At 40.7% G+C, this 22,434-nt stretch overlaps 1 protein-coding gene across 3 annotated transcripts in view; it reads left to right on the forward strand.

Moving 5' to 3' along the window:
* Positions 1–2,305: 2,305 nt before the first annotated feature.
* LOC309362244 (ligand of Numb protein X 2-like) overlaps positions 2,306–22,434 on the forward strand; it is a 40,392-nt gene continuing 20,263 nt past the window's right edge. Inside the window, exons 1-2 of one of the 3 annotated variants that reach the window (XM_081897819.1) lie at positions 2,306–2,468; positions 20,519–20,979. In XM_081897819.1, the coding sequence (XP_081753945.1) occupies positions 20,579–20,979 (401 nt within the window). In that variant the 5' untranslated portion in view covers positions 2,306–2,468; positions 20,519–20,578. Of the gene's footprint in view, positions 2,469–18,464; positions 18,483–19,785; positions 19,805–20,518; positions 20,980–22,434 lie in introns of those variants that run through there. The other 2 variants (XM_081897820.1, XM_081897821.1) reach the window with 2 other exon arrangements.

Raw genomic sequence — 22,434 nt, forward strand, 5'->3', positions numbered from 1 at the left:
TATTTCTTAAGACTGCAGTTTACTCCTCCAAGTTGGTCAGAATGTGCATTCATTTTAAATTGTTTTTCTCCGTGACACGAGCAATGACTCTGAAGCTCTCTCACATTATCTCTGCCAAGAATGAACATTGCTAAGCAAGATTGAACAGAGCCATGCGTCAATCAAAGGTAAATATATGACCTAATGTAAGTTCAAGATTATTGTTATATGTTCTTGAGCAATTCAAAGTCCAATGGGCTAAAAAAAGGTTAAAACTCCTTTTCATCCTTTCTGATAGGGGCTTTGTTTCATCACACTCTTCGGCTGGGAGTTTCATTTTCTCTTAATTTGCTGTTCTTGTGCATTATGAATTTTGTTTGCTCCTTGGATTTATGCTAATTCTTTTTATGTATATTGGCTTATATTTTAATATTTTTGTCTTACTGTAATATTACTGCTCAGAGGTCTCTTGATGAAAAGGCACCCACAGGAAAAATGGAAATCTAGATAAGCTTGCAAATCTGAACACCATAAAACACTGGCTGGACAGTTTGACTTCAAGGTCAGTTCTCTGACCGTGGACCAGCTGCTGTTTTTCTCCGTTTAGGTCACCTCACAGAATACTTTTATGAGTTTGGTGCAGAGGAGGAGGCTGTATGCCAAGACCCAAGTGTTAAAATGTAAACAAGGGTTCAAATTCCTGGTGAGATGAAAGCCTAATTAATGGGCCATTAAGTGAACAAAAGAAGTGAATCTGTGCCAGACGATAAATGGGTTGAGCCCTTCCCTCAACTGGCTGGTAGTTAGAAGGACAAAGGCTAGAGAGTTGGGAGATGTGAGCTAGGAGCAGAAAGCAACAGGTTGGAAAGCCAGAGAGTTGTGTGATTTATGTTTAAATCCAAGGCTGTGGCTATGGGGGAAACAAAGCCCTCTTGGAGTGTTAATGCCATCTAGTGCCAGGTGGCCTTTTAGGAGCCCTACGGCAATGGATCAAAATGGGTTTATTAGAATTATTGGTTGGTAAAATAAAAAACATATTAGGAGATAATCTGCAACAGGGGCCTGGATATTTGGACTGCCTAAGGGCTTCCACGGGCTTTAATCTGGCACTGCCTCCATCGTTGTACAGTGGTACCTCAGGTTACAGACACTTCAGGTTACAGACTCTTCTAACCAAGAAATAGTACCTCAAAGAACTTTGCTTCAGGATGAGAACAGAAATTGTGAGGCGGTGACGCAGCAGCAGCAGGAGGCCCCATTAGCTAAAGTGGTACCTCAGATTAAGAACAGTTTCAGGTTAAGAACAGACCTCCGGAACGAATTAAGTTCTTAACCTGAGGTACCACTGTATATATGTGTGTAAATAAACCATATAACATAGAGATACCAGTCTCCACTGTACCTCATTCTTAAGGAAGTGATTGGAACCCATGGAATCTCACACCACTTGGAGACTGGGGAGGCATGCAGCAATACTTTCTAGAGTTGCATATAAATGTGTGATGCAAACTTAATAAATGATAATAAACAAATATAAAATGGGCACAGTTTATGTAACACCCCACCACTTTTTAGGACTGATGGAGAAACTGTGTAGACAAGAAAAACAAAAGTGCATTGTGTTCAATGGGTCTGACTCCCTAGGATGTGTGTTTAGGATTGGGCTACAAGTGTAAGTGCAGGAACCCATCAGGAGGTTTTAGTGTTTTAACTTTTTTATGTTTTAAAGTAGCGTTGCGGATTTTGCCCACCCCCACCCAATTTAATTTTTTTATCTTTTCATAGCGGTGTATAAATTATATTAAATAAATAACTCTCCCCCTTCACCTGCAAGGAGCATAAGGTGGCCTCACAACAACTCTGCCAGGTAGGTTAGGTTGAGAGCAGGCAAAGACGACCAGGTGGTCATTCCCCGCGGCTTGAACCCTGGTCTCCCAGGTCGCTCGAACCGCGTCTGCGCCGCGCTGTAGGCTGCGATTTGGGACAACATTTTGGCCAAGGAGGGCGGCATCTGAGCCAGCCATTCATTTTATACATCTTTTGCGTGTGTGATAGAGAGAAAGGAAACTTATCGGGGGGGGGGGGAAGGGGGCACCTTGAGGACAACCAGCCGGGCGCGCGTGTGAGGCGTTGTTTTGAGGGGCGGCGGCAAAGGCAAAGGCAGGCGGGGAAAGAGGCGGCCGCAGCGGCTGTTTCGAGGGGTGGAGGCGGGCAAGCTGAGGCACCTGAGCGGCATCCGCCTCCTCTTTCTCCTCCCTCTCTCCGCCCTCTCAGTGGTTTCGTCTTTCTTTCTTTCTTTCCTCCGCCCGGAAACTCACAAGAGAAGCAGCCACGTTGCCTCAGTCCTACCGACCTGGGCCGGGTTCGGCAGCGGCGGCAGCGGCAGCGGGTCCCCTGAGGAGAGCCGGGAGCCCGCGCTTTTCCTTGGCGCCTTTCCCGCCCTCCCGCGGGTCTGAGGAGCCCTCTCCCCCGCGCCTTACCTCCACCAGGTGAGTCCGCCTCCCTCCTCCTCCTCCCTCCTCCTCCTTCTCCCGAGCTGCCGTGGGATTGAGACCGGGTCAAGCGCGGAGGGGGAGACGCACCCAACATCGTTAATTCTTACCACAACACACACACACATAAACACCCTGCACGTTAGAGTTTAAAAGTTTCGGGGTTTGGATGGGAAGTGTTGCGGCTTCTTTCAGAGAGGATCGCCGAGTTCTCTCGCTCTCCTTTGACCACCTCAGGATGACTTCCGTGCCCTAAGAGGGGTGTGGAACCAATCATAATAGTAACAACAGCAGTAACAAGGCATAAAAAATGACTCATGTGGTCAGGAAGAGCTTCAAAATGTTACTTGGGTTGTGGTGAAGATGAGTTCTATTCTGTGTTGTTGTTTTAACTATTCGCTGAGTTCTGTTTTGAGAAAAATCAACCAGGCGATTTGCAAAACTCCTCGGATTAAAAATTTGGGTTAGTGGGGGAGGTTAATTTGATTAGGGGTTTTATGCTTGGGGGGATTATTATTTCCCTGATGTCTCCCCCCAATAATTCCCTTCATGATACATATGTTAATAATTGTATAGGTGAATTTATAGTTCAGAGCTCTGTGACGTGTTTGTCACCCTCAGTGTCTTTAGGTCGAGCTAAGAGGTAGCAATTGTCCCATCTCACAGGGTGGTGGTTGTGAAGATAAATTGGGGAGAGAGGTTCCATCACTTATGTGCTCCTGATCCCCCATGAAGGTGGAGCAAGATAAAAATGCAAGTAGTCAGAATTGTTCAACAGGGTTTAGAAACTGTCCGCAGTTCATGAGCAAACATGAATGGGAAGGGTGGAACTCAGTAGAGCTTCAGGTGTATTTATAATACATATATATTATATTATTAATATTAATCTTATTGGAATGGTTGTGATCAACACAGTAACCAAACCATGTTTTGAACCACCCAGCAGCAGTGCAAGAGCAATTATTATGGATTAGTGACTTCTGAATAAGTTTTAGGTGCTCTTTTTGCCTTGTGACGTAAGAAGTGGGTTTATTCCGTCGTTTGCTGCAATAGCAATAGTTTAGATTGTACAGAGCAAGGAGGCCATAGGTGTAACAACTTGTGATCTTCCAAAACTGCAAGCAACCCCGCCAGTCACTGGCGAGTTATTCTCTGTTTTTTTCTTACCTGCCTATTAAATACTGGGTGATGGGGATGGGTTTGTCAGGCTAAAATAAATACATACAGACTGGTATGGTCATATTTGGTGCCTCACAGTTTGTGCAGCCTAACCCATGGCTATCACAAACACTGATGAATGTGTTTGGTATATTTCTATCCAGCTTTTTAAGGCAAGCACCCACAAACATGTAAAAAAAATTAGATTTAGAGCTAATTAGGCTTAACTAAGCGTTAGTCCCATTGAACTTCTAAGTTGGTATGCTGTTGCTATAGAACTAGGAGATAGCAGTTTTTAGTTATGCAGTGAGCGTTTCCGGAGAAGCAAATCACATCAAGGTCACTGGGATTTGTTTACCTTCTAGTAAGTGTTTAGTCTTTCATCCTATTTAGGAGTCATATGCAAGCCTACTCAGTGGTTTTTCCTGTTTAGAGAAATGCGTATAATATTGCAGTCTAAATCCTGATTAATTGTGATGTTATGTATTAAAATCTAACAGTTGCTTCTGAAAATGCAGTATCACAACACGCCCACCCCATGTGCTCTTCTGACTAACTACACGATATATTTACTCCTTCCTAATTTACCATTTTCCCTTTTTTGTAGTGCCAAAAAAGGGAAAAAACCTAGTTGCAAAGCAAATATAGAATAAATAGTATTCTGAAATAATGTTGTGATTCACAATTGCCCTTTTCTATGTAAATCTTAGTTTGGACTTTGTCCTTTTTGATTAGGTAATCTTGTTTGCCTTCAGTTTCGTGAAACAGGTAATAATTGAATTGGCTTTCTTTTGTGGAGTTTTTGGAGCCTCTGTACAAAACCTATTGCTATGTAAGCATTACTTCACTCCAGGTACAATCCAAAACCTGGCTGCTACCCATGGGCTTTTTGAAGTAGCCTCTCCCTGCACCTCAAAATGCCATGTTTCAGGGCTATCCACTGCAAGCAGGCAGAAGAGACTATTCTGTGCCAGCAGAGTGATGTTGGTGTCATTCCACAAGTGCAGAAGAACAGGACTGTGCGTCCACTCAATCTAACCGTCTTCTAGCCTGGCAGAAAGGGAATTTGGTGGCTTGCACAGTTTGTCTTGATTTTTAAATGAGCAATTACACATTTGTGCAATAAACACAGTGATCCAATTCACACATCATGGTAAACCATAATTAATGGTTTGCTCTGTATGCTCCTTGCTAGTGCTGGGGGGAAACGAACAAGCATCCCTGGCACTGCATTACATCTGAGCCAGGGATCATGATTTGCTTACTCTGTGCCCTCTTAGGAATGAGCATGGTAAGTCATTAACCATGATGTGATGTTCAAATGGGGCCAATTTCAATGGCCTTTGTTTTCGAAATACGCAAGTGAGAAAATAAATAGCGACACAATAACAAAAAGAACAATGTGTTTTGGCACCTTAATGACACACACATTTATTATGGCATTTGCTTTTGTATAATACAGCCATTTAATCAGATGTATGAGGTGTTATCCTGAGTTGCAGGTATATATATACCCATGGGGTGGCATGTTGAAATTATAAACAGTCAGATCAAGAGTTCAGGATAAAACTTCATGCATCTGATGAATTGTATTGTGGACCATGACAGCTTATGCCATAATAAATCTGTTAGTCATTAAAGTGCCACAAGATTCATTTTGTTGTTTTTGCTGCAACAGACAAACATGGTAATGTCTCTGGACAATGAATAACAAAGTGAAAGATGCATGAAAAATGTAAAGACAAGGAAGAAGAAATGTTTTTCTGATGCTGTTTTACTAGGGTAGGACTAATGAGATACATCCAGTCTCTTAAGTGTCATGTATTGCTTCCTTTCTTATGAACAATTCATCAGTTTATTTTTCTGTGAGCTGCTTCAAGTTGTGATGAATATATCTCCTGTCCAAAGTCTACTTTTGTAACTCATAGTCAAAAGATGAGAGACATAAATATGATTCTCTCATTTCAGCTTCCAGCTAGTGATAAATGAAAGAGAAGGATTGTAGAGCTCTACATACATTGCAGATAAAGATGGCTTTGTGCTTTCAAAAACCTCATCTTCCAAAAGCCCAAGTCTTACAGAGGAAATTGCTGGTTAAACCCCTGACTTTGCCTTTTGAGGCAATATAATAACTATGTTTCTTCACTGAAAAGGATGGTTGAGGAAGAAAATTAAATAGAGGCTTACCTACATATTATGTGGATTAACCACAGAGAAATCTAGAATAACAGATTTGTAGAGTTGAAAGGAACCACAGGGGTCATCCGGTCCAGTCCCCTGCAATATAGGAATCATTTTGCCAAATGTGGGACTTGAATCCATGACCCTGAGATTAAGAATCTCGTGCTGTACTGACTGAGCTATCCTGTGGGCATCGCAGGAGCAGAGTACTGTACCTACCGGTAATTTTTTAGTCACTTGGGAGGTGTCTTCTTGACAAAGACCACTTTATATACTATCCATAGCATTTTTATTGAAATGTTAGCGTGAGAGTTCTGTAAAGATAATGTTAAGGGGAGCAATCATGCTTGCTTTTCTAACTATAATTCTTGGTGCTCTTTGTGTATCCTAGAACAAATAAGGGAGTGCCTAATAATCCATTGTTTGTAGAGAGAAAAAGTGAATTCTGATGTATGGGATACCAAAGTCTGGTTTGTTGGTTGAACGTCATGCCAAGCAACAGTTTGCCCAAAGCCTCATTTAAGGTTTGGTTTAACAGCTGCTCTCAGCCCATTGTTTGTCAGATGTTGTCTGTTTGGTCAAGGTTGGCTCGGTGAACAATGTCAGGACCATCTCAGTATATGGAACTATGGAGTGATCCAACATAGAACTTGAAAACTATTGGGAGTATTACTACCTAAAAGCTCTAATATGTAGTCGCTTACACCTATGACATAGCCAAGTTTAGGACTGTGAAATTGTGGTGATTGCTGATATTTTTTCTTTTCTTCTGCTTAGATGATGCCATGGCCTTTGGCTAGTTAATGAAAGTTTACTGATTACTGAAATTGTATAAATCCAGTAATTTTTAATACCTCAGCTTAAACCTTAGACTGGGCTTTAGGAATTCTCTTGAAACTGTTGTGGCTATTGCAATCCACACAGTTTACCTATGTAGTGGTACCTCGGGTTAAGAACTTAATTCATTCTGGAGGTCCGCTCTTAACCTGAAACTGTGAACCTGAGGTATCACTTTAGCTAATGGGGCCTCCCGCTGCTGCCCGGCCGCCACCCCGCCATTTCTTTTCTCATCCTGAAGCAAAGTTCTTAACCCAAGGTACTATTTCTGGATTAGCAAAGTCTGTAACCTGAAGCGTCTGTAACCTGAAGCGCCTGTAACCCGAGGTACCACTATATAACCATTTTGTAAGCATTTCAACCCATAATTTTGTTCTTACACATTTAAGTAAGAGCCATTCTGCTGGATCTACCACTGGTTTATCTAGTCCAGTTATTGTTTCTCACAGCAGCCAATCAGATTCTTATGAGAAGTCAACAGCCGGACAGGGAAGCAAAAGTACTCTTCCAGAAAGTAACATATTGCTAATATGTCTAGTAGACATCAATCTGTCTTACTCTCTTTCGACATCACCACCACATCTTATGGAACTAATGTCCATAGTACAGTGGAATGAAGACATATAATAGTGATTGTGTGAATGGTATATGGAATTGTGCATGATAGTATAGCTGTGTATGGAGTTGTGCGGGGTGTTGAGACCTTGCCCAATTAACATGGAATTTGAGAAACTGTAAGGGGGAAGAAGAAAATTCACAGTATCATTCACAGTGTTATTTCTTCTCATTGTTCTGCTCCTGGCATGCACTATCTATTTCTGCTTTGTTACGTTAATGAATGTCTGGCTAGACGTTCTGATTAACATTTCCAAATTATATTAGATAAGGAACATTTCTTACTGTGCTGTCTTGAAGAAAGATAGGTGAGGGAAGTGTACAATTATGACTGTTTGGCTAGACATTCTGATTAACATTTTCAAATTGTGTTAGATAAGGAATATTTCTTACTAGGCAGTTTTCATGAATGACTAAATGTGATAGGTGACAAAAAGTGTGTGCCTGTGATCTGTTTAAATGGACAGTTTCCCAATGCTGTTGGAAGTACACGTCTGAGGCTGCTGACGCTATCTAGTGTAGCATGATTGGACAGGAGTGAAAGAACATGCTAGAAATGTGGCTGTAGGCATTATAATTTGCTAAAGCTTCATAAGGTAAGGTAATTACTTAGCATTATCTCTCTTAAAATTAAGTAAAGTGGAATTTTCTGATAAACATATAGGATGATATGTGTTTTGAAGTGGGCTTTTCAAAGAAATTAGGTAGTAGACATACGGTCTCCATTTATTAACACTTTACCACATCCTTGGAAGGTAACCATTCTGTTGGCAACTCTTCTTTTAGCTGCAGTTATTTGGATAAATCCTAGGTTTTAACTTTTGCTTTTAGTTTGGATTTTGTATGTTAATTGCAGGAGACATTATTTGTTCAGTCTTGAGCCTTAAGTTTGGTTGCTTTCTTTGTGAAGTCACTAATATCAATAAAAAGAATGAAGAGTCTTGACGACACTTAATGAAGTATGATATATAAAAACAGCTTGTTAGTTCAAAGCACATTTGGCAATGGAGGACAATATTTTTCAAAAGGAAAAGTTGTTTAGTTTGGAAGACAGAGTAGAAACATTATTTAGCTGCTGATTGTGAAGTTTTAATAGGGTCATTTTCTAATATATTCACTCAGGCTTCCATCCTATACATACTTACTGTATGTATACATACATACTGTATACATACATCCTATATATACATACTGGAAAGAAGTTTCATTGAACATAGCTGTATACCTCACTCCTTAGTCTGAAGACATTCTGAGTGTTTTACAGAATTCTTAAAAACACCATAAACAACAACATATTTAACATTACAAAACCCAACAGTACAGTAAACGCAGCATAAAAGCCTAGAAGACTAAAAATCTGAAAGACTTGGGCAAATAAATAGTTCTTACCATGTATGCAAAAAATAAATCAGTGCTGGAAGCCTTCCCACATTAAGTGTTCCATAACTTGGGTACCTCTTCAGAAAATGTCCTCTCATTGGCCATTTGTCTTCTTACTTTTGGAGGTGTAGGGACCCAGAGAATGGTCCTTGAGGAAGACAGGTTTGTGCAGGAGAAGATTGTCCTTCACATATCTGGGTCCTAGCCTGGTAAGATGAGAACTAGCAATTTGAATTGCTCCTGGAAATGGACTGGGAATTGGTGCCAATATTTCACTGCTGCTGAAATGTGCTTCACATGCTAATCACAAATCTAGTTTCTTTGTTTTGTACCAACTGAGGTTTCCATATTGTCTTAAAAGGCAGCCCTTGTACAATGCATTATGTAGTACTCTTAAGTGAGCTTTTACCAGAGCATGTGTAAGCTAGTCACACTATCTCTTTCTGGGCATGTTTAGTATCATCATTAGTTAGTCAAATGTTCTTTATGATACAGAAACTACTTGGGTCTCTAAATTTAAGGGTATAAGGGCAGCTCAACATCTGGTTCTGATTCATTAGGGAGAGAGCAGTCCATGTAGAAAGGGATACACCTCTGAAGCCCGATGAACCACTCACCAGAACTTCCTCCATCTTAATCCAACTTCAGTTTATTGGTCCTTATCCAGTCCATTACCAACTCAGGGACCAGTTCAGCACTTTCACAGCTTCAATCTAAGAAAAAGAAAAATAGAGTTGTACATCTACATATTGATGACATCTCACCTCAGATATCTAGATGACCTTTGTTTAGTGGTTTCACATAGTTCAGAGAAGGAGAACCTATTGACCTCCAAATATTACTGGATTACAACTCCCATCAGTCCCAACCAACATGGTCAGAGGTAGGGATCATGGAAATTGTTATCTAATCACAACTGTAGGCCACAGGATTGATCCTCACCCCCAGTGCAGATATTAAATAGCCTAGGCAACAGTATCAGAATTTGCATGTTATATAGGAAGAATGGGAATTATAAGAAGCATATGAAAAAGAAAGTTCTTAATAAAGAACTTTCCCATAAAGAATATGGGAGACATTTTGACCTTCAGGGAACCATTTCTCCATAGACTCATCTTCCAAGGAAACACTTAAACATTTCAGAGCACTCTAGGTCATGATTCAGGGTAGACAGTAAATTCACAGGTAAGTTTCCCTGGGTGTCCTCATTGTACTGTATGAAGTGTGCATGCTAGAACATGTCCACAGCTCAACACAAATATTAGTAATGGTGGGCAAGCTGTCTCTCAAGAGAGCTTGTGCATTATTACTTCACACCGAGGAACTCCTCATAGACTTCCAAGGTTTTCTTGGAATAAATTCTCATAGAGTCAAAGGTTTTCTTGTAACAAATGTGCAAATCACCAGTATATGAGCAATTGTGTGCCATCTTCAGGGTGATGGCCATAGCTTGGTTGTAGAGCAGATGCAAAAAATCCCAGGCATCTCCAGATGGGTGAATAAAGCTTCCTGTCTGAAACACTAATCAGGGTAGGCAACACTTAATGTAGGACAAATGGTCTGACTTTATAAGGCAGCTTCCATTGTGGATAGCTATGGTACTATTCTTCCTAAATTTACTCTGCTTATTATCTATTGGCTTTTTATATGCTTCCACCCACAATATGTCAGATAAGCATATACTGAACTGCTTTAGTTCTTCCCTTTGACCTCTTTCTAAACTTATGCCATGACTACATTCCTGTGTAACCTGACTCACAAAATTCCTGTTTAGATCTTTAGGGTAGATAAATTTAGGTGGCTAGGCAGAAATTTATTTATAGGCATTAATAACTGGGAAGGGAGAAAATCCACAATAACTTTAATTTATTTCTAGGCTCAAATAACTCCTTGCTGGGAAAAGTAGAAGATCGAGACTGGGCAGATTGTTTACCTGGTTAGTAAACCATTAAAGGTTACATGATTGTGTTGTTGTGTCCTCCTATATGTGTGGTAACAAAATGTGGGTGGTTAAAACCACCTCATTTCTCAATTTGAAGCTGCACATACCTGAATAGTATTTGTTGGTACTGACATCTATTTGACCATGATTGTGCAGAATAGCATTAGAGTATCTTGTTGAATCTTTCTTACTTCGAGGAAAAGGCTTCTGTAGAAATGGAGAGGCAACAAGGGACAAGAGGAACACTTACATTACTATCATTAAAGTGAATTTCCAGTGTTCATAGTGCCCTGTGAGAGGCTGCTCAGCCCCCTCAGAATGTAGAGACTGAAGCAGCTTGGTTCAAGCTAGGCAAGAGGGGAGCCAGAAGGAGCCAACTGGTTGGTAAGCTGCCACTTGAGGTATGCTGGACCCTTGCAGTTTGAGGCTTTGAAGATAAATGCCAAGAAAATGATAATATGTGAAGCTAAAAAAAAATACAAGTGTTTCCTTTTGCCTTTCCTGATTTGTCCAACATTATGCTTCCTTGGATGACCATGGGTTCTAGTATTATGACAGTGGGCAGCAAAGCCTCTCTTCATCCACACCATGTATATTTTTATACACTGGTGTTTTGTCCAGGGAACGTTGAGCAAGACTTATTTTTCTTTTTACTTGATAAATTTATTATTCCCTTGAACAGATGTTAATATAACTGGCCTGTAATTTCTTGGATCCTCTCTGAATGCCTTTTTAAGAGCTGATGTTACACTGACCACGTTCTCGTTCTTGGGTATGGAGGCTGATCTTATGGATACTTTTCATAGTTTTGTTAGAAGATCTGCACTTTCACATGTCAGTTGGGTCAGTTGGGTAGAGTTAGGCAAGTGCTGGCCTAAGGGATCTCCTGTAATTATGCTTTACCCCGGCTTCCAAGACTCTCTAGGTCTAGGACTTCCAGATAAGTTAGCTCATGCACAAGGATCTGCCCTACATCTTCCACAGTGAAGAGAAAAACAAAAGATTTCAGCTTCTTGCCAATCTCCTTTTACTCAACATTTTAAGTCCCTTCTATACCAAAAGTTCAACCACCTCCTTAGCTGGTTTCCTACTCCTAGTATATTTAAAGAATTGGTGGTGGTGGTGGTGTTAATTGTGGGCTTTGTGAAGGCATGCATATGGAAGACTGGCATCCACAGGAAAATAGCAGGAGGCTATAGTGAAGACTGCTTCATATGTTGCTGTAACACCAGAAACAGTGCTTCATGAATATAGTTAGACCAGGAAACTGCTTTGAAGAGTTCTGGAAAGAAAACCATTTGAAAATAGCAGAAGAGATGGCAATGCCTCTGTTTAAAGACCCCAACACCTTGGGAGAGGTTGATTTATCAGCTTGTAACACAACTTAATAGTGAAAACAATCCAGCATGAGAGTAGTTGACAGGAAAAGCCCCTTCTTGTACCTTCATAGGACCACATGTTTATGTCCTTTCACAATGTAGCCATTCTGAGATAGCTAAAGATGTAGTCTATGTCCTATTTTGTTTCCAAAAGAAGACTGTAAGAACTAGAGTACTGCTTCTGTTGAGGCAGGCTGGGTGACAAATTCCTACCAGAAGTTGTTAGTCTTTTCTTGCCCCACCCCACTGTGTTCCTGGTGAGCACCCACATTTTAGGAGAGAACAGAATAGTTATTACTCTGGTATTGATTCATCTCTTAACCCACCAAAAGAAAGAGCAGAGAAATATGATTGTGTTGGGGATGGGAAATAGAGTTTCTGGGAGCTAAACTCTCAGAACTGGTAGCACAAGTATTGTGGCTGAGAAACAAATTTGATTGCTGGCCGGCAAGGTTTTGCTACCCAGGAACAAGGTAGCAGGGGGTTTTGACACCACTTAGTGTTTTAAGGCTGTGAAATGGGGCGAATACCTTATGCTTCCTCCAAATTTCATGGTTATTAAAAGACTCTTGGAGAGTTTGTCTGTTTTAAATGACAGTGATCAAGAAAATAGCATCTTTCCTCCACATTAACACTCCATATAAAATCTCCTTTGTTCTTGACCTAAGGGCCTCAGCCTCAAAAAGTGTTTGGCTGGGGGGAGACTAGAGGTTGGGAAGAGTCAGCTGCACACATATGAACCATAGTTGCTGCATTCCCTTGATCATTTTGGTTGCCCTTTTCTGAACATTTTCAGTTTGGAGAAGTCCCTTTAGAGCTCATCACAATTTTGGGCAAAAGATTCCTGCATTACAGGAGGCTGGACTAGATAATCGTTGTGGTCCCTTCCAACTCTGCAGTTCTATGATTCTATGATTTTTTTTTTTTTAATGACTCTGAACACCATCAGCAAACCTGGCTGCCTCACTACTTGCACCTCATTTTAGATAGTTTATGAACAGGTTACTTTTTAAATATTATATTACATTGACAACTTTCCAGTCCTGAAGTATGGAGGCTGATTTGAGGGGCAAGTTACATATTTTTGTTTAGAAGATCAGCAATCTCACATTTGAGTTCTTTGAGAAAACTAAGGTGGGTACCATCTGGACCTGGCTGTTTGTCAGTTTTTATTCTATCTAGGAAGTTTAACAAATTCGGTGTTGTACTTAACAAGGTAGTGCTAGTCATGAGCAACCAAGAATTTCATGCAGGTGGATATGTAGGAAAGTTGATGGCAGAAGGATCATGCTCACATACTTCTTTACAAGACTGAACAAATGTATTACGGTGTAAGCTTTCACAGACTAGAGTCAACCTCATCAGATACAATAAATGTTATCCTAGGTTGGCAAGTATACCGTATTTTTCGCACCATAGGGCGCACCGGACCATAGGGCGCACCCAGTTTTTTTTGGGGGGGGGGAATAAAGGGGAAAAAATTATTTTCCCCCCAGGCGCGGGGCTGGGACGGGGGAAGCTCGAGCTTCCCCCGACCCCAGCCCCCAAACAGGCAAGTCTCCGCAAGCCGTGGGAGCGCTCCCACAGCTTGCTGAGAGGTCCGCGAAGCCTGGACGCGCTGAGCTCAGCGCGTGCAGGCTTCAGCATGCAGGCAACTCTCCGCAAGCAGCGGGAGCCCAGCGCTGTCCCCCGAGTTTGCAGGGCTGGCGACGGGGAGGAACAGGCTTCTCCCCCCGCCAGCCTTCTAGCCAAGTCAGGGGACAGCGGGAAGGGCGCGCTGTGCCTCTCCCGCTGTCCCCCGAGTTTGCGGGGCTGGCGACGGGGAGGAGCAGGCTTCTCCCCCCGCCAGCCTTCTAGCCAAGTCGGGGGACAGCGGGATGGCGCGCTGCGCCTCTCCCGCTGTCTCCCGAGTTTGCGGGGCTGACGATGGGGAGGAGCAGGCTTCTCCTCCCGCCAGCCTTCTAACCAAGTTGGGGGACAGTGGGATGGCGGCGTTTTGCCTCCCCGCTGTCCCCCGAGCTTGTGGGGCTGGCGGTGGGGCTCTCCTGAAGCCTGGAGAGCGAGAGGGGTCGGTGCGCACCGACCCCTCTCGCTCTCCAGGCTTCAGTGAAAGCCTGCATTCGCACCATAGGACACACACACATTTCCCCTTCATTTTTGGAGGGGAAAAAGTGCGTCCTATGTTGCGAAAAATGCGGTATATATACAGTAGTACCTCGGGTTAAGTACTTAATTTGTTCCGGAGGTCCGTTCTTAACCTAAAACTGTTCTTAACCTGAAGCACCACTTTAGCTAATGGGGCCTCCTGCTGCCGCCGCACTGCTGCCAGAGCACGATTTCTGTTCTCATCCTGAAGCAAAGTTCTTAACCCGAGGTACTATTTATGGGTTAGCGAAGTCTGTAACCTAAAGTGTATGTAACCTGAGGTACCACTGTATATTCATATGGGTATGCATTGAAAAGCTTAAACCAAATAGCAATGAAACTGTTTTAGTAAATATTTTGCTTAACACTTTATCAGAATTCAGATAATCCTCCAAACCAAGTCTCTCAAGTCCTAGTTTTGATGATGAGGCATGAGTTCTCCATCTTTCCAACCCTAGGGTTCCAAAATTTTGACTACAAATAACCAAGCTGACGTAAATAGTGACAGTGACAGTCTTGGCCTTTTGTCTGACTGTCAAAGATAGGAGTTGGCAGGTTGCCTGGAATACATTTTTTATTACTGGTAGTTAGCAATATCTGTAGGCTGGTTTTGCAAGATTGCATGATTATGGATAGGAAAAAGTGATGGCAGAATAGTGCAGTGGTTTACTCTTTTGGGATGATGCTGATTACATTATATGCATACTTCCACTGGTTTTTCTAGTTCCTGTAGGACACTGGGTTTGTTGCACATAAATTCTGTTGCCATGTCTAATCTGTTTGTCAATATTTTTGCCACCTGGACTGTGGAAAGGCTCAAGACATATGACCTTCTCATGTTCTTATCAACTAGTTAACCCTTAACACTGGGCTTATCTTTTGATCTACGCACAAAAGCACACAAGGACTGCTACACTTGTTTATTTGCTAGGCAAGGAACTGGAATGTTGCATATCCTGTCTTCTAGGATGAGGTCCATGCTGCTTATGCAATGTACTATTCTATTATACAGTTGACTTAATTGAGGAATTAACTATGTGCAAATCTTGAAAGTTTGAGGATTCCACTTTTAGCATTTGGTGAAATTTTAGCAGAATTAACTAAAATTCTTTTATTGAATGAGTGTTTTAGTTAATTTCAAAAGTGCATGTTAACTAGTCTAATATATGTTCAGAGTTTTTCTTACCCGATTCTTGTATTAGCAACAGCATAAAAAGGAATAAATTCCAGGGTATAAAAATGAGTCTATTGAAATTCATCTTGTTAGTTTTTGTCCACTTCTCCAATCTGTTATAAAGTCATATTGAATCCTGTCTTCTGCAGTATTAGCCACCCCTCCCAGTTTTGTGCCATCTTCAGATTTGTTGGGTATCCCCTCCGTTCCTTCATCTAAGTCATTCAGAACCCTATGACACTGCACTTGCTTTTTTTCTGGGGAGGTGAGAAATTGTTAGTGAGCCATCTTGGGTTTGGTCGGTCAACCAGCTACAAATCCACCTAAGTTACATTGTTAGTTCCATGGTTCCCTAAGCATTTATTTCAAGTATAAAAAATGAGGTGCCCATTATACATGCTCCTACTAAACAGGCTTATTCTGCTTTGTAGCAGCCTAGTACTAACACCTCCCACCTTGAAATTTCTGGTTTGTTTGTTTTTACTCCCTGAGGCCAGGATTCTATTTTACTTTTCCTTGAGGTATATTATTTTGTTTGATAGGAAGAACAGAATATGATTTTGCCTGTAGGATCTTAATAGCTAGGTGTTTTACAGTTGAGCCAGCAAAAGTTGAAAAACACTGCTTTAGTCAGCATTTCATTCCTTGGATTTCTTCCTAGATTTGAAGATTAAATAAAATGCAAAATGAACTGAAAGACTCATCGTTGTCTTTTTATTTGGCATAACTAAGTTATTAGTATTCTATAATGCCATAGATGTGTAAATACAAAGAGAATATGTGTGATTCAGCAAATGGTGAAAGCACTGTAATTTGACATGATTAGAGGCAAGAGCAGACAACTTGCTGCTGTTGTAGGGAATAATTTTAAATTAGCAAGACTATAAAGCATAATGGGTGCCTCATTTGGCTTTTTATAGCTAGAAACCAGCAGCATGCAATTGTTCTTTTATTTCAAGCATCAGGGGTTATTAGAACAGTGGTAATGATAATGTAAACTGGCCCCTGGAGTGGGGAGAGAACCCTGCTGCTTGAAAGTAACAATATGGCTAAGGACTGAGAAGGTAAAAATGCCTGGAGTCTGCACACGGCACTATCCACCACTGATGCATGCTTAGGGACATCCTTTAATTCCTACCACCACCCTTAAGCTCTGACTGTTGTTGGTCAGGGCTCACTGTTTAAATTTATTACAATGCTGTGGAACTCTACTACATCAAGGTTATTGTGGAAAGTGTTGGCTCCCAACTGCCTAGCTCTTATCATGGCACTTCTGCCTGCCAGACAGTCTCTGCAACCACCACCACGTAAGCCCTCTATGGAAAATCCATATAGGAATAGCCCCAAGAGACAGGACTTTGCTGAGGAATCGTTCAAGCCTTTAACTGGTCAGGTTGACTTCTGTAGCAGCCTTTGTATAGCCACTGTTAATGCTACTTTAAAATTCTCTTTGCTTTTTATGTTATAGCACAGCATGGGCAGGTTTTCAAAGGTTCTTCCGTCAGGAACCCATTCCATATTGACTGGGAATCCTCAAGTGTCTGCTGTGGAATTCATGATACTGAAACAAATCCAAGGGTGTAGGTAGCTCACATGGAACACTGGCCAGTCCTGTTGGGTCTCATCAGTGTATCCTAGGATGTATCCAACACACTCTAGCTGCTGCACATTGCTTGGGAAGAACAAGTAGTGGGCAAGCTTTTAGAGGAATTTCCCCCTTGTTACCAATCTTGTTACCAAACACTCAGGCTTGCATAGAATGCCAAGCTCTCTTGGAACACAGCTTGAAAACCAGTGAGCTGGATAAAGCCTCATTTCCTTTGTCAGTAATCAGGGAACTTTTAAAAGCTGAGTTTCTTTAAACTTTAGGGCAGGGTCTTCCAAACCAGTTGTTGGGACTACAACTTCCATCATCCCTAGCTAGCAGGACCAGTGGTCAAATATGATGGGAATTTTAGTCCAAAAACAACTAGAGACCCACGTTTGGGAAACCCTGGTTTAGAGTAATAAAGTACTGTGAATACTTAAGTTCTAGCCTGATAACTGTAGCATATATAATTTATATTGTTCTTCACATTTTTAAAAGAAACACCTAAGCAGTTCACAAATATCACAAGCAAAGTACAAAAAATGCTATAAAATATTAGAGGTAAAAATCAAAAATTATAAATACATTGCAGAACTTCCACAATTTAAAATACATTAACACCACCAGTAACAGAGCAGTTTAACTCTCCTAAACATCAAAAAACACAATGTGTGAAACATTAAGTAGATGGGGCTTCGGGAATCTCTTTTAAGAGGTTGCTCCAGAGGGTTGTTGAAGCAGCTTAAAAAGCTTGCCATGGAATTTCATGCACACTGGCGAAGGAGAGACAGGGTGCTGCATCTCCTACCTGTGCCCAGCATAGGCCTACTCACTTTTGTAGACCCAGAACAAGTTGCTTTTTATTGATTATCAGATTTATGCAACTGCATAGGAAAATGAAAGTAACCACAAGAACACTAATGGGTGGAGTCTTGGCTCCAACCTATAATACCTGGAGACAATGTTTAACTTGTATCATTACCCATTACTACAGAAACCAGTTGGGCTGCCAGAGGAGGCAAAGCCCTTCCTCATTCGTCATAGAAATTGCAGGTAGCTGCTAAAGGAGAATCAGAACTCTTTTTAGCCTAAGAAGCATTTTTTTGTGGGGCAATAACTTTTGTGGTTTCATTTACAAGCCTAAAATAATGCCCAGTTTTACACATATGGTGGTAAAGAACCAATACAGAAACTCTTATTGAATAACACCACATGGAACATCTGCTTTCTGATTCAGTCACTGAGGACTCAACAGACTAGTTCCAGCTTGCCATGCTTAGGAGGGCTTTTCACTTTACTATCGTGCAGACAGGTGTGGATTGTCTTTCATCGCTAAGGTCAGGTCTGAGTTTTTAACAGTCTGAACAGCTTCCTTTTATGGACTTAAGAGAAGCAATGAGGTACATTCAACACTTTCTTGGATGTTAGAAATCTGAGCCTCAGTGGTTAAGAGCTACTTTGATTTGATCTCCAAGAATTTTGTGTAAAACTTGGGCAGTAATGGAGTAAAACATCAGTATTTGAAAGAAAGTTTATTTTACTCTATTTTTTTTTCCTGTCAGGACTTCAAGGTGGCTGACAACAATGAAGAATTTAAACAGAAGCTGAAATTGTATGTTGGGCAACTTACAGTCCTCCCCCCTTTTTTCTGTACATTATGATGAGCCAGCATAATTTTTACCCCATTGAATGCAGACCTTGGCCAATCTAGATGGGTTGCTTGAAGTGGTAGTAAGTTGTGATTGGCTTGATGGGTCACAAGGTGTTCAGGGCTGTGTTAAATATGTAGAAATCTGAGGGCATAAAGCAGGGATGGGGAACATGTGGCCCTCCAGAGGTTGCCAGATTACAACTCCCTTTGTGCCTAACCCATAGATTGACACTGGTGGGAGTTGGAGTCGTATAACAACATATGGAGAATCTTAGGCTCTACATCCCTGGCATAGAGACTGGCCTTCCATTACTCTGATATTTCATTTTGTTGTGTTGGGGAAATACTGGGGTTCCAGACCGATACCCTGGGCTGCCTGGAACAGCCAATAGAATTCATACACTAATTATCAGTCAAACAGGAGGTCATTATTTAGCATTGCAAGGGACACTAATTAGGCCGAGAGGAAAGTGCCTCATTGGATAGAAGATACAGCAATATTTATACTTTAAGAATTCCTAAACAACAGCTATGTGTCCAGCTAAGCCATGTGGCATATCAACTGACATAGCAACAGACTTCAGCCTTACCTCCTTCTTCCAGCAGTTTCTCCTGCAAACACAATATTCACATTCATTTCCTCAACCCTTCTCTCACACATTTCAATTCTATAATGTCAGTTTCTCCCACAACATATTTTTAGTCCTTTTTCATTGCATCTCTAGGGCCCTGTTGACCAGTCTCTTTCCTCTTAAATTGTTATGAGTCTCTATCATAACAAATATTAAAAACAGGTGTAAAATATATATTTATTATGTGATTATGAAATGGGCTAGGTTGGAAATGTAAAATAAAGTTACATAAATACACCAGTTAGATATTTTACTGAGGGTTTGTACTTTGTTTATAATTACCATCTGCAAGGGTCACAATGAATATTTGCTGAATATGACTTTAGTTACTTAATGAAGTAACTGCTTGCAAAGTTAATAATCTTCTTGAATGTGTATTATAAGATGCTTGGGTGATAACAAAAATATTCTCTTCTAAGTTTGCATTAGAAATTGTCTAAGGAAGTGACACAAATATCTGTATCTGTTTATAGTTGCAAAACTGCTCAGCTTAAAAGCATCTCTTCTCAGACAGCTTTGTCAATGTCAAGCAATAAATCTGTCAGCAGACTGAAAATGAGTTTTGAATTGGATCATAAGTTGCAAAAGTAGCATTAATATACCCAATGACATCAGTCTTAACTGGGTGGGTGGAGAGTGGATCAATTGCAGGTAATTTTAAATGGCCTTACAAACAAATGTATTCAGTTATCTAAAGTACATTACTTATATGTAAATATTGTATCTTTTACTACATGAAATTTGTATACATTGCAGAGTAAAGTAGTGATCTCATCTTTTTAATTAAAAATTGATTTGATGGTTTGAAATATTACCTAATTTTAAATTTTTCCTTTCTACCTTATCAAGTAGGAAGGGGCAGAATTTGTTCTGTAAAGATCCTTTGCAGCACCTCCCATAGTTGGAAATATTGGGATAATTTGTTGACTTAACACATTTCACACAACTCCTGCCACTGTTACTGAACAGTGATTCATAGTTCTTATTCACATCAGTAAAGGTTTACCAACCCAAGCCACAAGACAGAGAATGTAAAGTCAGACTAATTAATGACCTCACGTGAAGTGCACATTGCAGGGGAAGATCTCTAACCATAGAAAAGCACTATCGTTTGCCCTCAATCATTTTCTTATTGAGGCTGCCCTGGTGATAATTTCATGGATAAAATTTGAAAGATACTGTCTACCACTTTTTTGTTAAACATATTGGCCCTTATTTCATCAACAATAAACTTTTAAAAGTGTACTTAAACAAAATAGGCAAGGAAAAGAGTGAGCTGTGACATCACAGCTTTCTCCCAGAAGACCGGACTTGGATCAGTCTGCTGGTGTAACATTCTGATAAGCATTCGTTTCTTCATTTTAGGTATCTTCTCTTCACTACCGCCAAAAGACCTGCCTTGCCCCCTGATTGTAAACACGCCAGATGCTGGGTGCCATGGCTGAGACTGCAGGAGAAGAACCGGTCTTCAAACTTGGAGAACGGTGCCATGAGTGTGGGCAGCTCCACTTGTTGCTGGACAATCATCTTTATAACTTCCAGGATGAAGTGGATGATGAGCTCACTTGCCATATTTGCCTTCAGCCTTTGCTGCAGCCTATGGACACACCTTGTGGACACACATACTGTTTTAAGTGCCTTGAGAACTTCATGCAGGAGTATGACTTCTGCCCTATGGATCGGAAAAAGCTGTCCTTCCAGCAGTGCCGGAAGTCTTCCCTTTTAGTGCGGAATTTACTTGATAAGCTCATTGTCCTCTGCCCCTTTCAAGAAGATTGTAAGCACACTATGCAACGGTGTGAGTTAGAGGCTCACTTGCAAAACAGGTGTGTATATGGTTCAGTAGTGCCATTAACTATACTTGCATCTTATCCTCTCTGGCTCCTTCACCTTTATTAGTAACTTATAATTTCTGTTTATTTTTGGCCTGAATATTGCATATATTAACAATAGAGGGCAACTGGGCAGCATTCTTAGTTAAGAAATAGATCGCTTAACTGCTAAAATATGTTAATCGGCTAGTTCCCATTTTTCGAATGTGGAATGTGGAAGTTTTCTGTTTCTTTTTTTATAATAATATTTATTAAATTTTCTATTTTAACAATCCAATAAAAACCACATTAATAACATTCCAAATTATACAATAATCAAACAATCCAAATTTTATGCCAAATTATAAGTCTCTGGTTAGCTTTCCATGCCTGAGGTTCGGGGGGTGATGAGGATCTCACATTTATACTGCTTCTCTTAATTAGTCCAGGTAGTTCCAATAAAACAATCCGATGTTAATCCTTCATTTATTTTTAACAGCCTCTGAGTTCGTCTGGCAAGCAGGTTAGACCAATATAGTATGTTTCTGTGTGGGTGTTTTAAATAGCGGACCAGTCTTATGAAAGTGCCATCCTTCCTCTTTCTGGAGTAATTTTAATTCCACTTTCCTTTCCTGACATAATCATAGTCTTATGTTATGTGTATGTGCTAATGTAAGCCATCTTTCTCTAAATTAAAATTTTGACTAGTGAAGAAAGCTATATGGATAGTTTCAACAAAAATGTTTTTACATTGTCAAACATAGGAAGTTTTTTACTACAATCCTAGCCTCACTTCTGAGTAGACAAGCTTAGGATTGTACTGTTAAGTTGCAAAGCTGCTGATGGCTCTCACAAGCACCTGCATTTGAAGAGCTGCTGATCTAATTGTACTTTAATTGTTCATTTGGCAAGTATTCACACAACAAGCTGATAATTTGTATTATTTCCTATGGGAACATTTCTAATCCATGAGATGTCTCTTCTCTATCCCTCCCTGGTTTCTGCCTGAGATCGCTGCAGCCAATCAGGAAAGACCAAACAAAGGGAAAACATCTTTCCTCCCTGATTCTCCAATCTCTCTCCCTGCCCCCTTGAAATAGTTTCCATCAACCAGCAAAACACAAGAAAGAAGTGGCAAACTCTAGCTGATTGGGTATTTGAATTCTTTGTGTTCAGATAACTGAGATTTCAGATACCAAGCTTTCCAGTAGTGGCACCTGCATGTATTACAGCCTTTCCACTGTAGGTTGTGGTGTGCCTATAACATTTATTTCAGTACTAGACTGTAAACAGAACCTATCTTGGGTTTAACATATATATCATACATATCATGAGCTAATAAAAAGAGCAAACATGTTTCAGTAATTTGAAGGCTACGTGTTTGCTTCTAGCAGAACAACACACTTTTTTTCTGTAGCTGTAAATACCTTTGCTCCTAGTTAACTACTGTTGATAATGGATCTGAAGACA

The sequence above is a fragment of the Podarcis melisellensis genome, assembly GCF_964234715.1.
Source record: "Podarcis melisellensis genome assembly, chromosome: Z".
NCBI classification, from domain to species: domain Eukaryota; kingdom Metazoa; phylum Chordata; class Lepidosauria; order Squamata; family Lacertidae; genus Podarcis; species Podarcis melisellensis.